The following is a 21,577-nucleotide window of genomic DNA, read 5'->3' on the forward strand; positions in this document are numbered from 1 at the left end:
GGTGGTCATTTCGTTCCTTGGTAGCGCCCGGAATAAGGGTATTGGATGAGGTCCTGTCACATAGAGGTTATGCACCGGTTTGACAGCTCCTTGAGGTCTTCAGCCCCCTGGGTGGATTGCTGGATCTCTTAAGGAAAGCAGACATAATGAGACGGGAGATTACTAAAGTCAGCTTCCTTAAACAGGTACGAACCCGTAAGTTTGTTTATTAACTCTTATGTCAATTCCAACGATGTTGGCTGTCTCTGACCCTCCACCAAAGGTGTCAATCAGCTATATATATAACTACCAGGTAAGTTAGATGTTTAAAAATGATATTTTCATAATAAAATAAATTTTTGAACATACTTACCTGGTAGTTATATATAATTTAATTCCCACCCTCCTCCCCTCTAGAGACTAGGGGCATGGAAGATCTGAGGAATAGTTGGAATGGTTCCAGGTACCTGGGTAGAGGGCGCACAGGTGGTACACCTGACTACCCAATCGGCGATTGCCACGAGTTTTGAAATTCTGCCGTGACATCACAGGGACTTAAGCTATATATATAACTACCAGGTAAGTATGTTCAAAAATTAATTTTATTATGAAAATATCATTTTGGGGGACGGACCTTTTCCCAGCACCAGTGGTGGCGGAGGTCTTACATGAGGCATCCAAAGTAAACCAGTGCCTTAAGGTCAGGTGGGGGCTGGTATCTAAACGGAAACAGGAATCCTCTGGTCCGAACCAGAGGATTAAGAAGAAACCAAGGAAGTTCTTGCCCTTCCAGACCCCTCAGCAGACGCTGGTCCAAGCGGTCCAAACACCTCAAGGGCAACAACACTCCTCTTCTAAGCGTCAACAACAATACCTTGTCCTGACCCCACAGTCACAGCAGCCTCAGCCTTCCACATCCTTTGCTGTCTCCCCAGCCTACAACTCTTCCTATGAAAGCCAGAACTTTCAGGCTTTCAACAGGTTCACGAGAGGTAGCAGAGCAAGAGGTGCCTCTCGTTTCAGAGGGTCCGGCAGGGCCACAAGTAGGGGAAGAGGCTTCCGAGGAGCAAGGGGTGGCTGCCCCTCGGCAAGCCAGCAGTGAGAGCCCCAAGGTAGGAGGGAGACTGTACCTCTTCTGCCAGCGGTGGAGGTTCAGCCCCTGGGCTCAGAGTATAGTAACCAAAGGCCTAGGTTGGAGTTGGCTAGAGGGCCCTCCTCCAACCAACAAATTCTATCAAGCACCAACAGCGGAATTGGTAGAGTATACCCAAGACCTCCTTCTGAAAGGAGTAGTCTCAAGAGTCAATAATTTAAAATTTCAAGGACGCTTGTTCAGCGTGCCAAAGAAAGACTCGGAAAACCGAAGGATCATCTTAGACTTGTCCCATCTGAACTTATACATTCATTGCGACAAGCTCAGGATGCTGACCGTTTCGCAGGTACGGACCTTACTTCCCCGTGGGGCCGTCACAACCTCTATAGATCTTACAGATGCCTACTATCATGTTCCCATAGCCAGACACTTCCGTCCATTCCTAGGCTTCAAACTAGGAAACAAATCCTACTTCTTCAAAGTAATGCCATTCGGGCTCAACATAGCCCCCAGGATTTTCACCAAATTGGCGGAAGCAGTAGTGCAAGAGCTAAGGAAACAGGGAATAATGCTAGTGGCTTATCTGGACGATTGGCTTATTTGGGCAAAGAACCCCAAAGAATGCAAAGAAGCAACGGTCAAGGTGATCAAATTTCTGGAACATTTAGGTTTCCAAATAAACAAAACCAAGTCCAGACTAACACCGGAATCCCGGTTCCAGTGGTTAGGCCTTCAGTGGGACTTGCAATCACACACACTATCGATTCCGTCGTTGAAAAAGAAAGAAATAGCAAGAGCTACAAAGCAATTTCTCAAACAACAACAAACATCCCGGAGGTGCCAGGAGAGGATCCTGGGCTCACTCCAGTTTGCATCAGTCACAGACGTTCTACTAAGAGCCAAACTCAAGGATATAAACAGAGTATGGCGTTCAAAAGCGAATTGCAGATCACGGGACAAACTAGCCTCTATCCCGGCGATCTTACGAAAACGTCTCCGCCCCTGGACGGAGACAAAGAATCTATCAAAAGCAATTCCCCTACAATTTCCTCCTCCATCATTAGTGATCCACACGGACGCCTCACTAACAGGGTGGGGAGGATACTCTCAGCACGAAAAAGTTCAAGGAACTTGGTCCTTAACATTCCGTCAGCTACATATCAATGTACTGGAAGCCATGGCAGTGTTCCTCACACTGAAACGACTCCGACCCCCCAAGAACTCACATTACAAACTAGTTCTGGACAGTGCAGTGGTGGTACACTGCATCAACAGGGGCAGATCTAAGTCAAGCCACTTGAACCACGTCATGATAGCCATCTTCTCTCTGGCAAACAAGAACAAATGGCACCTGTCAGCCACTCACTTGGCAGGGGTCAAGAACGTAGTAGCAGACGCTCTATCTCGCTCCGTTCCGTTTGAATCGGAGTGGACACTGGACAGGAATTCGTTCAATTGGATCAGTCTACAAGTCCCGGGACTTCAAGTAGATCTCTTTGCCACGGAGTCAAACCACAAACTCCCTTGTTACGTGGCACCCAACCTCGATCCTCTAGCATATGCTACAGACGCAATGATCCTCGATTGGAACACATGGAAGAAGATTTACCTCATCCCTCCGGTGAACCTTCTCCTGAAAGTGTTAAACAAACTCAGGACATTCAAGGGCCAAGTAGCTCTAGTAGCTCCCAACTGGCCCAAGAGCAATTGGTTCCCTCTACTTCTAGAGTTGAGACTCCAGCCCCTATGGATTCCCAACCCCAAACTAACCCAGTTAGTGCAAACTCAGACTGTGTCCGCTTCCTCAAGAATTCAGAAAACCCTAACTTTATGGATTTTCTGAAATTCGCAGCTATGAGGAATGCAGAAATTGATCCCCAGAATATTTCATTCTTGGAATCAGATAAAAGGGAATCTACCCTGCGCCACTACGACTCATCTGTTAAGAAACTAGCAGAGTTCCTTAAGGATTCAAACTCTCAAGTCATGACAACGTACCTAGCCATAACTTTCTTTAGATCATTGTTTGAGAAAGGTTTAGCAGCAAGCACTATCACTACGACCAAATCAGCTCTCAAAAAGATCTTCCAGTTTGGTTTTAGCATAGATCTTACGGATTCGTACTTTACCTCCATACCAAAAGCTTGTGCTAGATTAAGACCATCAACGAGACCTAAATCAGTCTCTTGGTTTTTAAATGATGTCCTCAAACTGGCCTCGGACATTAACAATGACTCTTGCAATTATATATCTCTCCTGAGGAAAACTATATTTTTACTAAGTTTAGCCTCAGGAGCTAGAATATCAGAACTGTCAGCCTTATCAAGGGAACCGGGTCACATTGAGTTCCTCCCCTCAGGGGAGGTCCTCTTATCCCCAGATCGCCACTTTCTAGCCAAAAATGAAGATCCACAGGACAGATGGTCCTCGTGGAAAATCCTACCACTACCTCAAGACATCTCTCTTTGTCCTGTCAACTCATTAAGAGCCTACCTTGGTAGAACAACTCTTAAATCTTCAGGTCCATTGTTCATCAGGAAGGAAGGTGGTACAATCTCCCTAAAAGGGATCACGCAACAAATTTTATTCTTCATTAAACAGGCCAACCCAGAGTCCTTTCCTCGGGCCCACGATGTTAGGGCAGTGGCCACATCTATTAACTATTTCCAACATATGAATTTTGACGATCTTAAGAAATATACAGGCTGGAAATCTCTGACAGTCTTCAAATGACACTACCTAAAACCCTTGGAAGCCCTCAAATTTCCAGCAGTGGCAGCTGGAAACACAGTTTCTCCTGACTCTTAATAATTCTTATAACTTTCTTGTAGCCTTCCCTTCTGCCTGCCCCATTGCACCCTTACTTAGTTTAGTCGCCTCTATGTAATTGTGTTACCTTGAGTATTGCTGTTATGTTCATCATTCTCGTTTGGGATTCACTTCCATTGTTTATGTATAAGTCAACTTGTTATCCTGTCTTATGCCTACCCTGTATATATTTTGCTTGTTTGGTAGGCTAATTAATTGTAAGTTCTAACCCATGTTTAAGGGTTCATACCATTAACTTTTAATTGTAAGACTGTAATTTAAGTTGATCATTATACTATTAACCTTACAGGTGTTTGTTTTTACCTTCTTATTATCTGTACTGTCCCTCAAGCTTGGTGTTTTAGCATTCTCTGGTACTATTTCACAGGGCGACACAGGTTAAGCCCAGAAAAGGGATTTTGACGAAGGAAAAATCTATTTCTGGGCAACGACCTGTGTCGCCCTGTGAAACCCCACCCTGTAGTTGCATTGTCCTCACCCAGCTTACCCCAAGCTTGGAGGCTATCTTCAGGAATGACGTCACAGGCGTCGGAGGCGCTCACGGTAGTAGTAGAGGGTACCGGGAGCTGTAGCACGGCTCCTCCGTAGTTGGGGGTTTTGTCGAAGGAAGAAGCTAAATGGCAAGGGACCTCTGGTAGTGATTCCACTCGCTCCTTTACTATACCGACACTTCTATTAGAGGTGAGCGAGCCATTTATCTTGGCATTATATTGTTTCTTTTTTCTCTAGGATGAATAGCAATATATTTATACCTAAGAAATAGTATCAAAGGAACCATTTCACAGGGCGACACAGGTCGTTGCCCAGAAATAGATTTTTCTTTCGTCAAAATCCCTTTTATGACTACATATATGTATACTGATGGCTCGAAGGGTTCTGATGGTGTTTGTTGCTCTCTAATTCCTCTGTTTTCACGACTGAACTGCTGGCAGTTCTGACTGCTCTTAAATATATTTTTTATAGTTCTTGTACTGACAAGCTTTTATGTACTATTTTTACCGACTCTTTGTGTGTTTTATCCTCTTTTAGAAGCCTGGTCTCTTGCCACCCTTTAGTGCAAGAGGTACAGGATTAGTTTTATCTTTTAATTATTAGAAGAGGTTTTTCTGTTAGGTTTTGTTGGGCTCCGTCCCATGTTGGAATTGTTGGGAATGAGCAAGCTGATGTTGCAGTTAAGGCTGCAACTAGGCTTAGGCACATTTCCAACATGGGCGTCCCTATTTCTGATTTTAAAAGTACAATTCAATTATATTATAGAGACCAGTGGCAGGTCCACTGGTATACTTTAAATAATAATGTCGATGAGACCTTCTATTCATCTTTGGCTTCATAGCCGGATGGATAGAAGGTCCGAGAAAGTTTTAGCTAGATTGTGTATTGGCCACACTAAATATACTCACTGGTATCTAATAATGAGTGGAGCAGATAGGAGGGTTCCTCGCTGTTCCATCTGTCATGTGGATTTGACTGTAGTGCATATTTTGGTGGAGTGCCCTCATTTTGAAAACTAACGTAGAGCTTGTTTGCTGGCAAATAAGACTTGCCAATATTTTAGGTGAAGGTGCTCAGGCAGAGCAAATTGTGACATTTTTAAGGAATATTAATCTTTTTATAAATTATAATTTTATTCATTGAATTGTTTTAAGTTTCTTGTTTGACTTTTGTGAATGAATGAATTGCATGTTAGATTGGTTGTGTGCATGTTTGTATGTGTGATAGTGTTTTTATATTTTAGTTTTGTAATTTAATTTGTATTTATTTTTCAAGATATATATGTGCTAAATGGCCCCACGGCTCCAGCTCTTGGCTATGTGCCAAAATTTTATAACCTAAACAAACACCACAATTCCAACACAAACAAACACCAATCAACATTGAGACAACACAACAACTCAGAACACAACAAATCAACAACACAAACACCAATCAACGTCGAGACCACACAACAACTCAAAACACAACAAATCAATAACACAAACACCAATCAACATCAAGACCACACATCAATTCAAAACACAACAAATCAGCAACACAAACACCAATCAACATCGAGACCACACAACAACTCAAAACCACAACAATCACAACAAATAACAACACAAACAAACACCAACTCAAGCATCAGAAACCAAACAACAACAAATCCAACCAAACACCAAACAAACAGAAACACCAATCAACATAAAGGTTCACAACAACTCACAAACACAACAATTCACAAATCAAAGACAGCAGAAACTCACAAGCTCAACAACCTTCAGATGGACACAAGCACAACAAAACTCAATTACACAATATCAGAACAATCCAGAAAACATACAACAGCAACTCACTATCTCTGACCAGACTGACAGTCCCAAAAACTACCAAATACAGACTTCTGCCTTCTGAGTCCCTCAAGGCTCCGCAACCGAGTCTGCAGACGAACCCAACCACCCGCCAACAAGCAATTCACTCATTAACTACCCATACACCATTCATGCTCTCTCTCTCTCTCAAAACGGAAAACCACAGACACAAACCTCCCCATGCTATCTTAACAACAACAGATAAACACAAAACATGATACAGCAAATACACAAAACATCCAAACCCTTCCGATTACCTCCAATGAACACTTAACAACCTAACGAGACAACAACCAAAACAAATCAGCCTCTCTCTCTCTCTCTCTCTCTCTCTCTCTCTCTCTCTCTCTCTCTCTCTCTCTCTCTCTCTCTCTCTCTTTTACCAGTGACCCTTAACAACGTTGTCAAATGCAACTACTACATCACTCCTCCATGCAGTAGCCACGTTGTTGGCCTTTAAAAGAAATTTGTCCCTCTTAACAATTCTAAATTCTACATTTTGGAAATGCCAATCAGTGTTTGCTTCGCATTGTCTTCACATTTTTATCTTGAAAATACCATGTTTATAATGAATGTATACCCTTTTAATGTAAGGTTAATTTTTTTCCATGAGTAGTTCTTGCTTCCTTCTTTTGCAAACACCTTGCAGTTTTCTTATTTTACTTCTGATCCAGATAATATGTGGGGGAGCATGAAATTCAGGATTAAATTTCACAAAAATTAAATACAATACGTAGTATCATTTCTTACACACAGGAGGCAAATTGACACTACAAAAATTAGTACTAAGAGTTGCCATTACCATATAAGGTTACGGGGCATGTTTTAGTCTGCTTATAAACAGTATTCACCCTTTCTTCCCTCACAGTGGAATGAGGATGTAAGGTGTCATTAGTGAATTTCTGAGCAATGCCTTTAGAGAGGTACTACAGTTTTATCTCAGCACAAGTATGTAGTTTGAAAGATTTGTTGTATTATTCGACATGATAACAGAAGTGCCATTCCCTAGTCATTCTGGTGGTTGACATTAAAAGTGTATCAACCAAATGAATTTCTAATGTGCTTTAGTATGTTCCTCAGACTAGAATTACTTGGCTGACGGTGTGAATTATTTGGATCTATGGTAGAGCTTTTGTTAGAGATGTAAGTGTGAGGTAGAGTCATCAGTACAAATACCTTTCTTCAAAGGTGTGATTGATAGAAAATATAAAAAATACAGTTTTTAAACTTTTTGATAACTTGTATACTTATTTTTGGCAGCTTTATAAGGATGCCTGTTACCAAGCACAATACATATTGATACGGTGCTCATGGGAATTCATAGGCTTCCTTGGATCTGTTGTAATTCAGCAGGCATTTCAAGGTGATGATGTACTGTAATTTATTAAAGTTTGAACTCATTCTTTATATATATTTCCAAGAGTAGCTGGGGTTACTATGATTGTAATGTACATTTATTTCTCTTCCAGGTCTTAGATGACTGAACAATGAAGTGAAACAAGGCCTTCACTAGGAAAGTTTTCTCCTCCAAGAGTGTGTCCTCTGATTGCTTGCCCTGCTTCTTATTGAGTATCGTATGCAAATTGCTGTTGTGTAGTTATTAATTTGATAATGGTGCACATGATGAAAACTGGTATTTTATTGAACATTCCTATTGGAAACATTGTAAACTTGGTATTCAAATCAATTGTGTGAACTGTTTTATAAATTTCATCTTCAAATCAGTTGTGTGAAACTAAAGGCTGATTTATTCAAGTTCCCAGTAGGAAATTGTAATGCAAAATATTGTCAAGTGATTGTTGTGGATGTATTCCAAGGAAATTAATAACATTGTGAGATGAATCAGAATGTGAATCAGGCTGACAGTGAAGTTGTATACTTAATTCCATGTAAAGAAAAACATATTGGTTCTCAAATAATCTATGCTGGAAAATCCCAAGTAGACTTGATAAAGATTTATCTTTCAAATGTCCGTTCACCTACGGTGCCTGTAGTCGCTTCAGGGAATAGTAACACAGCGAAGAAACTTAATGGAAGAGCTCATACTAGCTTAGTTGAAAATAGATGGAATAATCACCTGAAAAAGAATAATTTCGGATGTGTGCTCAATGCCAAGTCACAAACATTACACCCTACGTTTGCTACACCAGTTAGCACGGACTCCCTTTCAAGAAGCAATACATATGATGCTGGATATCAGGTAAATGTTGCTGATGCTAAATTGTGTGATTCCTCATCAGTAGTTCAAAGTTCTAGCGTAGTTGCGAATGAAAATCTCCAAAACAATGCACTGAACGTTGATGAATTTTGTAATTTACTACGGGACATTTCAGAACAGGGAATCAGTTCAGAAGGTAGAGACCATTTTCCTTTAGGTGATAAGGAGATGTCATGCAAAGTACCTCTGCCAACATCACAAATTCATGAAGACAATTTGGAGACTTCATTGACTCATGACAGACATATAACTTCACTTCATGATGGTGATATTTGCTCTGCAGTTACTGATAACAAAGTAAATAACCAGTCTTTTGTGCCTTTGTCTATTGAAACTTTGTGCACAAATAATTCTTATCTAGATAAGTCACTGGGGCAAGATACTTCTTGTAGCAGCATTAGCTGTGGGCAGCAATGTGTGAAGCATCAGTTGCTGTCAAATGAACTAGTTTGGACCCAGCAATCACCAAGGCCCTCAGTCATGCCTATAACGTCTTCAAATGTAATGTGGAATTGTGACCAAGAAAGTATAGTGGATGAATTATTAGGTTCATTTCAAGACATTCATTGCACTTCAAGTGATGAACAGACAACCTCATGTAATTATCCTCAGCAAAAAATTGCTGTGTATGACCAAAGTGCAAGTTTGGAAGTAATTGGTGTAAATAGAATAACTGAAGGTGTCCAAGAAAATAAATCACACACTGCTGACATGATATTTGACATACCAAACCTACAGAATGTGTTTCCAGAATCAAACTCATCAGAGGTAACCGAAACATCAGATAAGGGTAATATTTTACAGAACACTTTAAACTGCAGTAGATTTGATGATCTGAAGTTTCCAGAGTCATCTAAACAACCATCAAAATCAAGTGAAGTATCAAATATCAATGATATAATATCAGATGTTGCTGATATTCTTGATGAAATTCATACAAATGAAGTTCAATTGCCTGTTCCTGAAGGAGATTTCTTGCTTGATTCTGCACAGTCCGATTCACCAGTTCTTGACCAGATATCCTCTTGTTCATCAAGCATTAGTGGAAAGGCACAAGTAGATGATTTTATTACAAGCTTGGATGGAACAACAGACTTTTCATTGGATACATTATTTCAGACCCCAGAAGGCAACCAGAAGGCTAATGAAAACAATAATAGTAAGAGCACCAGGAATGATCTTTCCAATGATGCTGAAAATAATATATACTTTGATGACTCGATGGAAAAATCAGAGTCTGCTCTGATTTTCAGTGAGCTGATAACATCCCGTGAGGAATATGAGAATAGTGCTGATAAGTGTGCCATTATGTCAGACAAGAGCTGTGTAAATAGAAGTGACCATGTGATACCAAAAGTTACTGAGTCAAGTTCATCTGTGCAAACAAAAATAATCCAACCAAACAGTAGCTGTGTAGACACTCCAGGAATTCCAAAAAGGGTTGCCTTCAAAGTACGGCCTGCAGGCAAGCCAGTAAGGAACTTTGATAAAGGACGAACAACAGAAAAGGTTTCTCGGATACCTAAGCTGATGCGGCCCACTTTAGGGAAAGATAGATCTACGAAGTTAGATCTTAGACCTCATAAGTCTGCTGAAGCTTATGCTGAGCAGTTGAAAGGAAATAGTAGTTCAAATAAGAATATGTTTAGCCCTAGATATGTTTCTTGCAAATACTTTGCTACTTATGATGAACCTATAGTAGAAAGAACACCTTCAGTAATTAACATTAATGAGCAAAAGCAAGATAATCTCATTCTGCCCATAGGAACGACTGGTATGAGCATTGCTATACCTAATACTGTAAAGACTGATATGGTATCATTTATACCAGCAGGAGAAAAAATGTGTGAACCATCAACCAAGTTAATACCTGCTAACACATCATGTAGTCAACTACATGCTAGTAGTGACTTTATCTCTGGACTTTCAAAAAAGCCAGCAATACAATATATTAAATCAAACTTTCAAAATACTAATTATATTGTGGGCTCTTCATCAAATACCAAAAGTATTGGGACATTGAATCAGGTAATACAACAAACAATTTTGGAAACTAGTGATGTATTGCTACCAGTATCTTCATCAGCGGTTACATTTTCAACTGCAGGACAAGTAATTGATCCTTATTCTCAGAATTCAAACTGCAAACCCATTTATGTTGTATTACCATCAACAACAAATACACTTAATAATGGCTTTGCTCATTATAGTCTACCTATAACTAGTATTACAACACAAGCTGGCAAGTCAAAAACAAATTCTATCAGTACCCTTCAAATTGTACAAATTGATGGAAGAGACAGTATTTTAAAGCAAAGTTTGATAAAACCAGCTTGGCCTGTTGCACCTGCAGACTCTCATGTGAACGCCAATGGCTGTAAGAAGCCTTTAGAAAATCAGACTTGTGATAAGATTTCCGAGCCAATTAGAATAACGGTAAGGACTAGACCAAAGATATTAGCCCATAATCAGGGAGGTTATGGATCATATACTAAATGTAGTTTAGGGTCTGAAGACAGAATTAAAATGAAATGTACTCCAAGTTCGATACCTAAAGCTGTGAAGAACAGAAATCTAGTGAAAGAGTTAAAAATTCATTTTCCCACAGTACCAGAAGCTATTTTGCAACAACTCACCATTCCTCCCCAAGCTGTAAATAGAGGATACTTGACCAGGCATGACTTGCAAAATCTTCATAATCAAGCTTTAAAATTGCATTTAAGTATAGTTTATAGAAATCATGTAACAAAGTGTACAGATTACAATTGTGAGACGTGTCGTAATTTTGTTGGTCAGCAAGATTCCTTGAAGTGGTCATTGAAAGAGCAACAGAACAAGTCTAAAAATGGATGTAGGAATAATAAAGGCAAAAAAGGCCAAGTAAAACCAAGGAAGTCTGTTAAAAAATGTATTCGGTCTAGGAATGTGAATGGCGAAGATGATGATCCTACATATGAGCCACCCATTAGTTACTTCAAAGCATGGAAAAGAAAAATTGACAGCAATTGGTGTAGTAGACAACCCATGAAAATACTGAAAGTAGAAGGTCATACTGCTGCTGAAACTACTCATAATACAAATGAAAATAGTATGCTGTTAACAAATGAACAGCAAAAAGGCAATGCAAGTGAACAATGGAAGACGGCACTCAGGCGTTCACTGTCTGAACCTGCTATCACTAAAATTGTTGGACAAAATACAGATGAAACTATTAAGCATTCTCAAGATGACATGGACATAAAAGTTTGTAAAAATCCTTCCAACATTCAGTTCACTGTAAGTTTACCCACAGTTGACACCAGTGGGAGTGGGTTTTATATGGAAAATTTGTGTGAGAACTCCAGTGGAAATGTGTACCCAGTGCCAGTAATATCAAGTGAAAATAATAATATTTATCAGCCAAACTCCTTGGAAGAAAAAAAAGGTAACTTTCTCTAATGTTGGTTTCTTATACAGTTTAAAAGTTTCTTCATTTTTTGGAACACACTAAATCTACTTCCAGCAGAAAGTAATTGGCCTTACACTAATGTTGAATAGGAATTGTAAATATTCTATTATGAGATGAAACATTGGAATCCATTGTAGACAATGAGCAAAATGCTACCTCATTATGTAAGGGCAATGCCCTTTCACCTCACATCAGGGCATGTTGACATAAACATGCAAAACTTATACAACTGCAATTTCAAACATCTAACTCACCTGGTAGTTATATATATATAGCTTACGTCCCTGACGTCACGGCAGAATTCAAAACTCGTGGCAATCGCCGATTGGGTAGTCAGGTGCACCACCTGTGCGCCCTCTACCCAGGTACGTAGAACCGTTCCAACTGTTCCTCAGATCTTCCCTGCCGCTGCTACGGTGACATCGTTGGAATTTCGCTCGCTTGGCCCGTGTTTTCTTCACAGTTATTTGGGGAAGTACACTTTGGCTTTGGCTTTCGCTTGTTGTTGGGTACATGTGGATCATCGTAATAATAATGATGGATCATAATGAATGATGATGATAAGAATGTTTGATTCAGAATATTATTGCTTTGACTCTTGCTTATTCTTGATCTCTCTTTTGCATTTTCCAAACAATATCTGACTCTGCTTCGAGAATAAGAATGTGGGTGAGAGGATATAATTCTCAGCTTGCTAAAACCTCAATAGATCCTTATTCTATATATATCAGTTAAGAATAGTCGTAAGAGGCAAGAGTGGTGAGTTGGATGATATGAGGAAAAATGTTTTCTTTAACCTGAATATGACTGGATATTATTGCTGTGTACGATAGCTTGAAAATAATAAGAAGATCACAAGAGCGAAGAGTAGTAGGTCTCGCTCTCCTATAAATATTCAAGTGATCATATTGATCCTGCTTCCGTAGTAATACATAGTTCCTATTCCCCCACTGATACAGGTGTTTGTCCAACTTTAGAGGACATGATAACGACCATTCAAGCCCTTAGTAGAGGCCCATGTAGAAACAGGGAGAAATCATGGTCGAATGTGAGAGATCTTAAAATCACAAGTTACAGTGTTAAAATCAATGCAAGTGTAAGTGCAGTGGAGGGTGCGACCGCTCGGACCTGTCGTGCTCCTAGTCCTAGACCTCTTCCAAGCTCACCAACCCCTGTGAGAAGGAAAGTCGACCGACGAAGGGAGGCGAGAGGCTTTAGCTCCCGAGCGGCCGTCCCCTCGAGCGTACCTGTTGACGATCCCCAGGACGCTCACCCTCGCCATTGGAAAGGCGAGGTTAAAGTGTTTTATTCGTCGTCTGCCGGTAATCAGACGAGGCTGGACGCCAAGATGCCAAGCGTCGAGAAATGTAGGCTGCAACTCCGGATTTTTTCTCTTTGTTTTTGGATACTTGCTCTCCTGCCAATATAAGACGCAAGATGTCGCACAGGCGGCCGTCGCATTTGGCAGGGGGTAAGGAAGTATCGGACGAAGGGAGACTTTCGGTGCTTGTTGCAACTCCTGACCGCTCCCCTTTCGACTCCGATGCTTGCTCTCCTACCAAACTAAGATGCAAGATGTCGCACAGGCGGCTGTCGTCTGATAGGAAGAAAGAAAGTATCGGACGATTAGATGCCTTCAGTTCATTCTCCAGCCCCTCCGGCGGTTTGACATTTGTCTTCAGGACGTTTCGTCTCTTAACTGAACAAGATGGAGAGAGAGATATTAAGGTTTCGGCTTCCCCAGCTGTCTCCAGCAGCAGGAAGCAGTCTCCAAATCGGTCTTCAGCCCCCTGAGTGGATCGCTGGACCGTAGTTTTTCCTTACTTCAAGATTTGAAGCAGAAACTCTCCTCTTTAATGCAGTCTTATCAAGACCCCTTAAAAAGCAGACATCCAGTAGAACAGGACGTCAAGCGTCAAGAACTGCCAGGATGTAGTCTTTGTAGCAGCCAGGCGTCGAGAAAAGCGTGCTGCAACCCCTGAACGCTTCTCTTTCGACTCCGAAGCTTGCTCTCCTACCAAGCTAAGACGCAAGATGTCGCACAGGCGACCGTCGTCATTGGTAAGAGGAAAGGAAGTATCGGACGATTGGATGCCTTCAGTGCGTGCTCCTGCTCCTCCTTCGCATTGGCATGCTTCAGGCCTTTTATCTCAAGACGAACAGAATGAAGAGAGAGAGATTGACTTTGCAGCTTCCCCAGTCTGTCCCCAGCAGCAAGAAGCTCCGCAGTTTTCCGTACTGCAATATTTTAAGCAGAAGCTCTCCTCTCTTATGCAGTCATATCAACCTGCCACTCTTACTGATAAACGTCGAAAGGATAAGGAAGGTCAAGAGCCTGGACGCCAGGACGCTAGACAGCGAGATTCTGGATGCCAGGACGACATACGTCAAGTTTCTGGACGCAAGGACGCCATACGTCTTGAAGCAGGACGCCAAACGTCTTGAAGCAGGACGCCAGGACGCCAAACGTCTTGAAGCAGGACGCCAGGACGCCAAACGTCTTGAAGCAGGACGCCAGGACGCCAAACGTCTTGAAGCAGGACGCCAGGACGCCAAACGTCTTGAAGCAGGACGCCAGGACAAAAAACGTCTTAAAGCAGGACGCCAGGCGTCAAGATTCTGGAAGCCAGGACGCCAAGCGTCATGAGGCAGGACGCCAGGCGTCAAGGAACTGGACGACAAGACGCCAGGCATCAAGAAACTGGAAAGCAGGATGTCGATCATCAGGTTTTACGGCGACAATACATCAAAGAAGATAGACGCCAGGACGACAGCCGTCATGAAAGTAGGCTCAAAAGCTACAGGTGTCAAGTGACTGATCCTCAAGACACCAAACTTCATAAAAGTCCGGATCATATAGACGAACATCAGCATTCTCGACTCCAAGATTCAGAACATCAAGAATTCATTTTGGATGCACAAACGAAACATGACATTGCTACATCAGTTATGTCTCGATCAGAAAAAAGGAATGAAGACATCCCCCATTCTCCTTTTGATCGATGCAAGACGTTTCCGAGGAAGACTATCAAACGGACCTACAATCTTCAGCAGATCTTAAAAGACTTATGAAAGTTTTCGCGGAACTTTTTCCGGAAAGTTTTGTTCCAGCTGCCCCTCGTTCCCCACCTTCAGAGTTCACTCTAGGGAAAGCTTCTAAAGAATCCGACTACACGAAGATGGTATTATTGCGCTCTTCGAAAAGAGCCTTGAATATCATGAAGGAAGGGATGTACTCTAAGAAAGACCAGGGAAAAACAGCTTTCTCATTTCCTCCAGCCAGATTAGAATCTAGATCTAGCATCTGGTATTAGGGGAGAGACGAAGGTTTTTGTTGTCTACCTCTTAAATGGAAAATCCTCAAAGATTTTTTTTTAGAGCCTTCGAGGGATTTAATTTTCTTAGACTGAACTCTGGAATCTTTGGGGAAGAAAATAGAATCCTTCAAGTCTTTTGATAAAGAACTTGTTCACCTTATGTCTTGAATTGCCAGAGCTCTTCGAGACAGGTCGAACGAGCTAGCGGCTCTTTTCTCTGCGAGATTTCTGAAGAAAAGGGCCCAAATGTGTTTTTTCCTTTCGGATGGGGTCACACCCATTCAAAAAAGTGGAATTGCTGCTTGCTCCCCTTTCCACAGCTTTTCCCGCAAGATCTAATGACAAAGGCAGTAAGGAAGGTCCTACCAACAATTTTTGGAGGACAGAAACTCAAGAAAATAACTCTACCTCGAGTTTCTCGGCCCTTTCGAGAAAGATCCTTCAGTAGACGGAACACAAGACCGGTGGCTAGAAGAAGAAAAGAGGCTTCTGACAAGGGTGGATTACTTAAAGATCGAGTTACTTATGAGGTCATGCCCATTCATTGGACCTGCTTTATACGCCTCTTTCAGCACAAGAGTTGCTGAATGTCTCCTCTGCCTTAGCCCAAAAGGCCACGCAGGACTTAATACCGGGAATCCCAGATAATTGTTTTTACGATAATCGGGAATCTCACCGAATGCTCGGATTCCTGGAATTTCTAATGTTTGCGATAACAACTACTACTGAAGTAAGAATATCTCTCGGTAAACGACCAACCCTGGAGTACAGAAGCAAACATCCAGTTTGGCTTGAAATTTCGTCTTTGGGTTTTTTTTCTGTTTTTCACTATTGAGTTTTTCCTTAAGGGAAGACTTCTCCTTCACTCTCTTGACTAGAGAAGGAAGAATTTAGATTTCCAATCCTTTTTTCTCATTCCTCAAAGGGGAATAGTTTAGGATGGAAATCTTTGTACAGAAACCTACAAATATATTATATTACCCTCGAGACATGATTCTGTTAAGAAGTTGAATTGTCCGAGGAATAGTCGCATACCGTAGTTAATTCTATGGTTTGTGACAGCGAGATTAATATCCTAATGGAACTGCAACTCGGGACGGTCTACATCCCAGGAGTTACCAGTTTTGATTTTTAAGATAATTATGGTATGGTCACGACAACACCACCTTAGTTTTTTGTATTTACTGAAATCAGTTTCATTTAAATATAATTACTCGAGCATAATACGTAGACCTATTTTTTAATGCTCGATTATTCTAGCCGAACGCATTCCTTCAAGGAATGGATTACCTGACAACTCAGGATAGCGAGGGAGCAAGAGCTAACAGAGTAGGGTAGGGGACTGCAGAAGACAACCCAGTACCAGATGGCTCTCCGAGATGCACTGTCGGGTTATGTCTCTCTCCCCTACAATCATTGACTACCGAACCTTTTCTCTGTCCAACAATATCGGGCTTAGGTCTCGGATTAACATTTACCACACGGTAACAGAAGTCTTTACTAGTCTCCCGCTGCATCGCATTGCGAGAATGAGGAATATTTTCTTCTCACATCACAGTTTGTCTTCAAAATATCTCGTATTCGGAGTGGTGCAATTGTTCATTGTTCACCCCGAATTGTCAGATATATACGGAAGACATAGCCTGCTCCCCGACCTACCAGCTCTACTTCCATAGGATCAGCCCACGAGAAGTAGTACTTCCCTGTGTTTTTCATTACTGGAAACCGCCTCGTTTTCATTGCAACTACGCCTTACAGCAATGAAATAGCTGGTAGCGTTTTCAGTCTTTTGTAAACACAGGTTCAGAATCTTGAGAATCCTTCTCTCAATTCGGCTGTGAAGACGTAGGTTGCATTCACTTTCCACCTTCGTCTTCAATGCAATAAGTGTGGTTTCTTCTTAGCTGAGATTCAACGACTATGAGTATATTTTACCATTAAAGACCTCGGTCTCTAGAAGGCAATTGACTTTCGCCTATTGGGCACATGCCTCAAGAGAATCATCACCTCGTTAAGAGATTCACCACCTCTCCGTCCAGCATCAGTGACAAACAAATAGACAATTTGTATGGTTTCTCGGCATAACCCTTTAAAAGGCAAAGGTCACGTGACTTTCTCGGAAGCTTAGACAACTTACCTCACAACACAGTCAGTAGGCAGTTGTCAGAGCGCCCGAGTCAGTTAAACGGTATACGCTGTGGACTTAGTAGGTTGTTCCAGAACAATCATGACTTAATCCTAATAGATTGTCCCAGTATCCATACCGTGGACACCCCCATGGAGTGTCGCTATCTTATGTCCTGTCCATTGCCGAGAAGAAGAATCTTCGCTGCAATAGGATAGGAGAATGAGAGACTCTTCGCTACAGACTTTAAGAAAAGTCGTAACCTTGACCATTAAGCGATACATAACCATGTTCGCAGATGTCTTCAATTACAGAAACTTAAATGTGTCTGAATATAAAGATCTCCAAGACCTTCTCAGATCTTTCGACACTACTAAAGCGAGACTACAGTCCCCTCCAGCATGGAATCTGGACGAAGTCCTGAAGTTTATCATGAGTGATAGGTTCAAGCCTTTACAGGAAACATCGTTTGGGGACCTCACCTTGAAAACTCTCTTCTTGGTTAGTCTAGCGACAGCAAAAAGTCAGTGAAATCCATGCCTTCAGCAAAGCTGTAGGTTTTCAAGCTGGGCAATACTGTTCTGCCCTCTACAGCTGGGATTTCTAGCAAAGAACGAACGCCCTTCTCAGCCTGGCCCAAGTTGTTTGAGATTACAAACCTGTCGGATCTCACAGGTAAGGAAGTAAAGAGAGTTCTTTATGCGGTAAGAGCCCTGAGGCAACCTGGAAAGAACGAAGTACGTAATTACGTGGCAATTCAGAGGGGCTTTGGTGTTCTGTGAGAAGGCCCTCTCTGCAAATGTCAAAGAATGCTCTATCCTTTTTTTATAAGACATTTAATCAAGGACACACATTCAACATTTAATGCAGCGGATCTCAAGCTACTGAAAAGTGAAGACTCAAGAGGTTTGCACCGAGCAACCTCTGTAGCTTTTAAACAGAATAGATCCCTTCAAAATATCCTGAACGCAACCTTTTGGAGAAGCAAATCAGTGTTTGTGTCACACTATCTGGGGCAAGTGCAAACTCTGTATGAAGGCTGCTATGAATTGGGACCGTTCGTAGCAGCTCATACAGTAGTGGGACAGGGGACTACCCCTGAAATCCCATAACCCAATACCCTTTTTCTTACCTTGGAACTGTTGAATTTTATGGTTGTTTGTGGAGACTGGACGCAGTCTCCCACAATCATTGATCCTTAGTCAGGTGATCAACTTGTTCCTTGGTAGCGCCCGGAACAAGGGTATTGTAGAGAGTCTAGTCACATAGAGGTTTGACCGGTTGACAGTCTCCAAGAGGTCTTCAACCCCCTGGGTGGATTGCTGGATCTCATAAGGAAAGCAGACATAATGAGTCAGGATATCATTGAAGTCAGCTTCCTTAACAGGTACGAACCCGTAAGTTTGTTTTTTATTGAACTCTTACGTCAATTCCAACGATGATAGCTGTCTCTGACCCTCCACCAAAGGTGTTAATCAGCTATACATATATATAACTACCAGGTGAGTTAGATGTTTGAAAATGTTATTTTCATGATAAAATAAATTTTTGAACATACTCACCTGGTAGTTATGTATAATTAAATTCCCACCCTCCTCCCCTCTAGAGACTATGGGCATGGAAGATTTGAGGAACAGTTGGAACGGTTCTACGTACCTGGGTAGAGTGTGCACAGGTGGTGCACCTGACTACCCAATCGGCGATTGCCGCGAGTTTTGAATTCTGCTGTGACGTCAGGGACGTAAGCTATATATATAACTACCAGGTGAGTATGTACAAATGTTTATTTTATCATGAAAATAACATTTTTCTCCTCTTATTTCTTCCAATTTTATTTCAAGTCTTCATTTTTTTTGGTCTTCTCTAGATTATTCTTTTTGTACATATTATATTGTTGGATGGTTAACTTTAATCCATTTTCTGTCATATCTGTTGTTATATTTGAAAATTTGAGATTTTTTGCTGTTTTCTGTGATTGCCATCTCTCTGTGACCTGTTTTGTGTTTACATCAGAACATTTTCTTTTGACATGTCTCCATTAGAAAATGTACTGTCCCTTTAGAAATTTTTTCTCGGAAGTAGCCATTATGCTCTTTGTTGATGAGAATTGTTGTAGCATTTCTTAATTATTTTTAGTATATACAGGCGGTCCCCGGGTTACGACGGGTCCGGCTTACGACGTTCCGAGGTTACGACGCTTGTTCTTGAATATTCATTGAAAAATCCGCCCTGGGTTATGACACTTGTTCCGAGGTTACGACGCTGACGCTTCCGACGCTCCGAGTTTACGACGCTTTTAAAAAACACATACTATGATAAGATAAGAATCCTTTATAGTTTAGCACAGTTTCTCTCTCTCTCTCTCTCTCTCTCTCTCTCTCTCTCTCTCTATACTACAAAGATGTATGTTTTTTAGTATGATAAATAAATGATTTACTATTTTAGCTTATATTTAAAAAATTATGGAAGAATGAAGAAAATCCCAGTCTTCTTCAAGTAACTTCCAGTAACCTTTTCTGGAGATTCAGGTACAAAAACTGTCAGATATATCAAGTTCTGTGACAGCCAGGAGGGGGAAAATTTGGGGTGTGACAGCCAGGAGGGGGAAAATTTGGGGGAAGAGCTGCAGTGTTGCAATCACGGGGTCCTGACATTTTCCCCCCTCTATCTCTCTCTCTCTCTCTCTCTCTCTCTCTCATTTACTGAGACTCGAGATTTTTTATGTACTTGTACTATTTGTTTTTAATACTACTTTCAAATAATAATAATAACAATAATAATAATAATAACTGTAATTACAAAAATTCATATGTGATAGTATTTTAAAGAAATGCAATACATACTAATCTATCCATGTCACTTTTAATTAAGGTTGACTCTCTCTCTCTCTCTCTCTCTCTCTCTCTCTCTCTCTCTCTCTCTCTCTCTCTCTTTTGCCACACAAGATAATAATGGGTCATAGTGTTAACTCCCTCCCTCTCTTTCGCTGGAAGCGTTATAAGTATTTTTTGAGAGAACAGAGAGAGATAAACACTCTCTCTCTCTCTCTCCTCTATCTCTCTCTCTCTCTCTCTACTCTCTTACCGAGATGAAAGAATTTTTATGGTACTAGTATGTAAAATGTTTATTGATAATTTCAGTTATTTAATATAATAAAACTTTAATTACAAAATTCATAATGGTCGTATTTTAAAGAGATGAAAATGACCTTTCCATTTCACTTGTAAGGATAATTCCTCTTTCTTACTGAGATGAGAGAATTTTTATGGTAGATGCACGTGTTTATTATATTTTCAAATAATAATAATAATAATAATAATAGAAGTAGTAATAATACGATAACTAATTTCAAAAGAAATTCTTCCCTTTGTCTTTTTCTGTATCAATTTCCCCACCTCAAACTCGAGTGACACTGGAGCTTAACAATGCCATACAATGGTCAACGAATTTAATGGTTTTATGTAATTCTCTCCTCTCTCTCTCTCTCTACTCTCTCCTCTCTCTCCTCGTCTCTCTCTCATCTCCTCTCTCTATCTCTCGTCCTCTCATTCTCTGCTCCTCTTCTCTACAAGATACTTGTCATACAATTGGTGTTTCTATTTCTTCCTTTTATCTCTCGCTCTCAGCAAAAGAATTGATAGACAGACAAACATAATTGCACAGTCCTCTCTCTCTTCTCTGGAGAAATATATGTATTTATGGGAGGGGGAAAAAGTTGCCTACAGACATTCATTTCAATCTATTGAAACCGTAAGGAGTTATTTCTCTCTCTCTCTCTCTCTCTCTCTCTCTCTCTCTCTCTCTCTCTCTCTCTCTCTTGTATTTTAATGAAAATATACAGTAATTTGTGAATACACAGTGTTGCACATGAAAAAAGTAAATTAGTGATAATTTTATAGAGATACGGCCCTAAGAAAAATTGCAAATTAGTAGTGAAATTTTCCCTGTGGACATGTTTTCAAGAACGTCGTTCCGGCTTACGACGATTTTCAGGTTACGACGCGTCTTAAGAACGGAACCCCTGTCGTAACACGGGGACCGCCTGTATATGTAAGTAACTTACCAATTATTAATTAAATAGCTATAGTTTTACTCACACAGCAGCTAAAACTTTGAAATTCACGGGTCGCGCTAATTTTTTTTTGGGTAGGTGACTTGCCCCCACCACTTTCAGGGAAAGATAGGAACAACTCTGCAAAGAGCTTCAATTTGTTTCTGCT

The 21,577-nt window shown here is 40.9% G+C and overlaps 1 protein-coding gene across 5 annotated transcripts in view; it reads left to right on the plus strand.

Moving 5' to 3' along the window:
- LOC135197086 (uncharacterized) overlaps positions 1-21,577 on the plus strand; it is a 230,264-nt gene that overhangs the window by 88,727 nt on the left and 119,960 nt on the right. For 4 of the 5 annotated variants that reach the window (XM_064224039.1, XM_064224036.1, XM_064224041.1 and 1 more), the window contains exon 2: positions 7,719-11,891. In XM_064224039.1, coding sequence (XP_064080109.1) covers positions 8,087-11,891 — 3,805 coding nt within the window. In that variant the 5' untranslated portion in view covers positions 7,719-8,086. Of the gene's footprint in view, positions 1-7,487; positions 7,613-7,718; positions 11,892-21,577 lie in introns of those variants that run through there. The other variant, XM_064224038.1, reaches the window with a different exon arrangement.

The sequence above is a fragment of the Macrobrachium nipponense genome, chromosome 18 (genome assembly GCF_015104395.2).
Source record: "Macrobrachium nipponense isolate FS-2020 chromosome 18, ASM1510439v2, whole genome shotgun sequence".
Classification (NCBI taxonomy): domain Eukaryota; kingdom Metazoa; phylum Arthropoda; class Malacostraca; order Decapoda; family Palaemonidae; genus Macrobrachium; species Macrobrachium nipponense.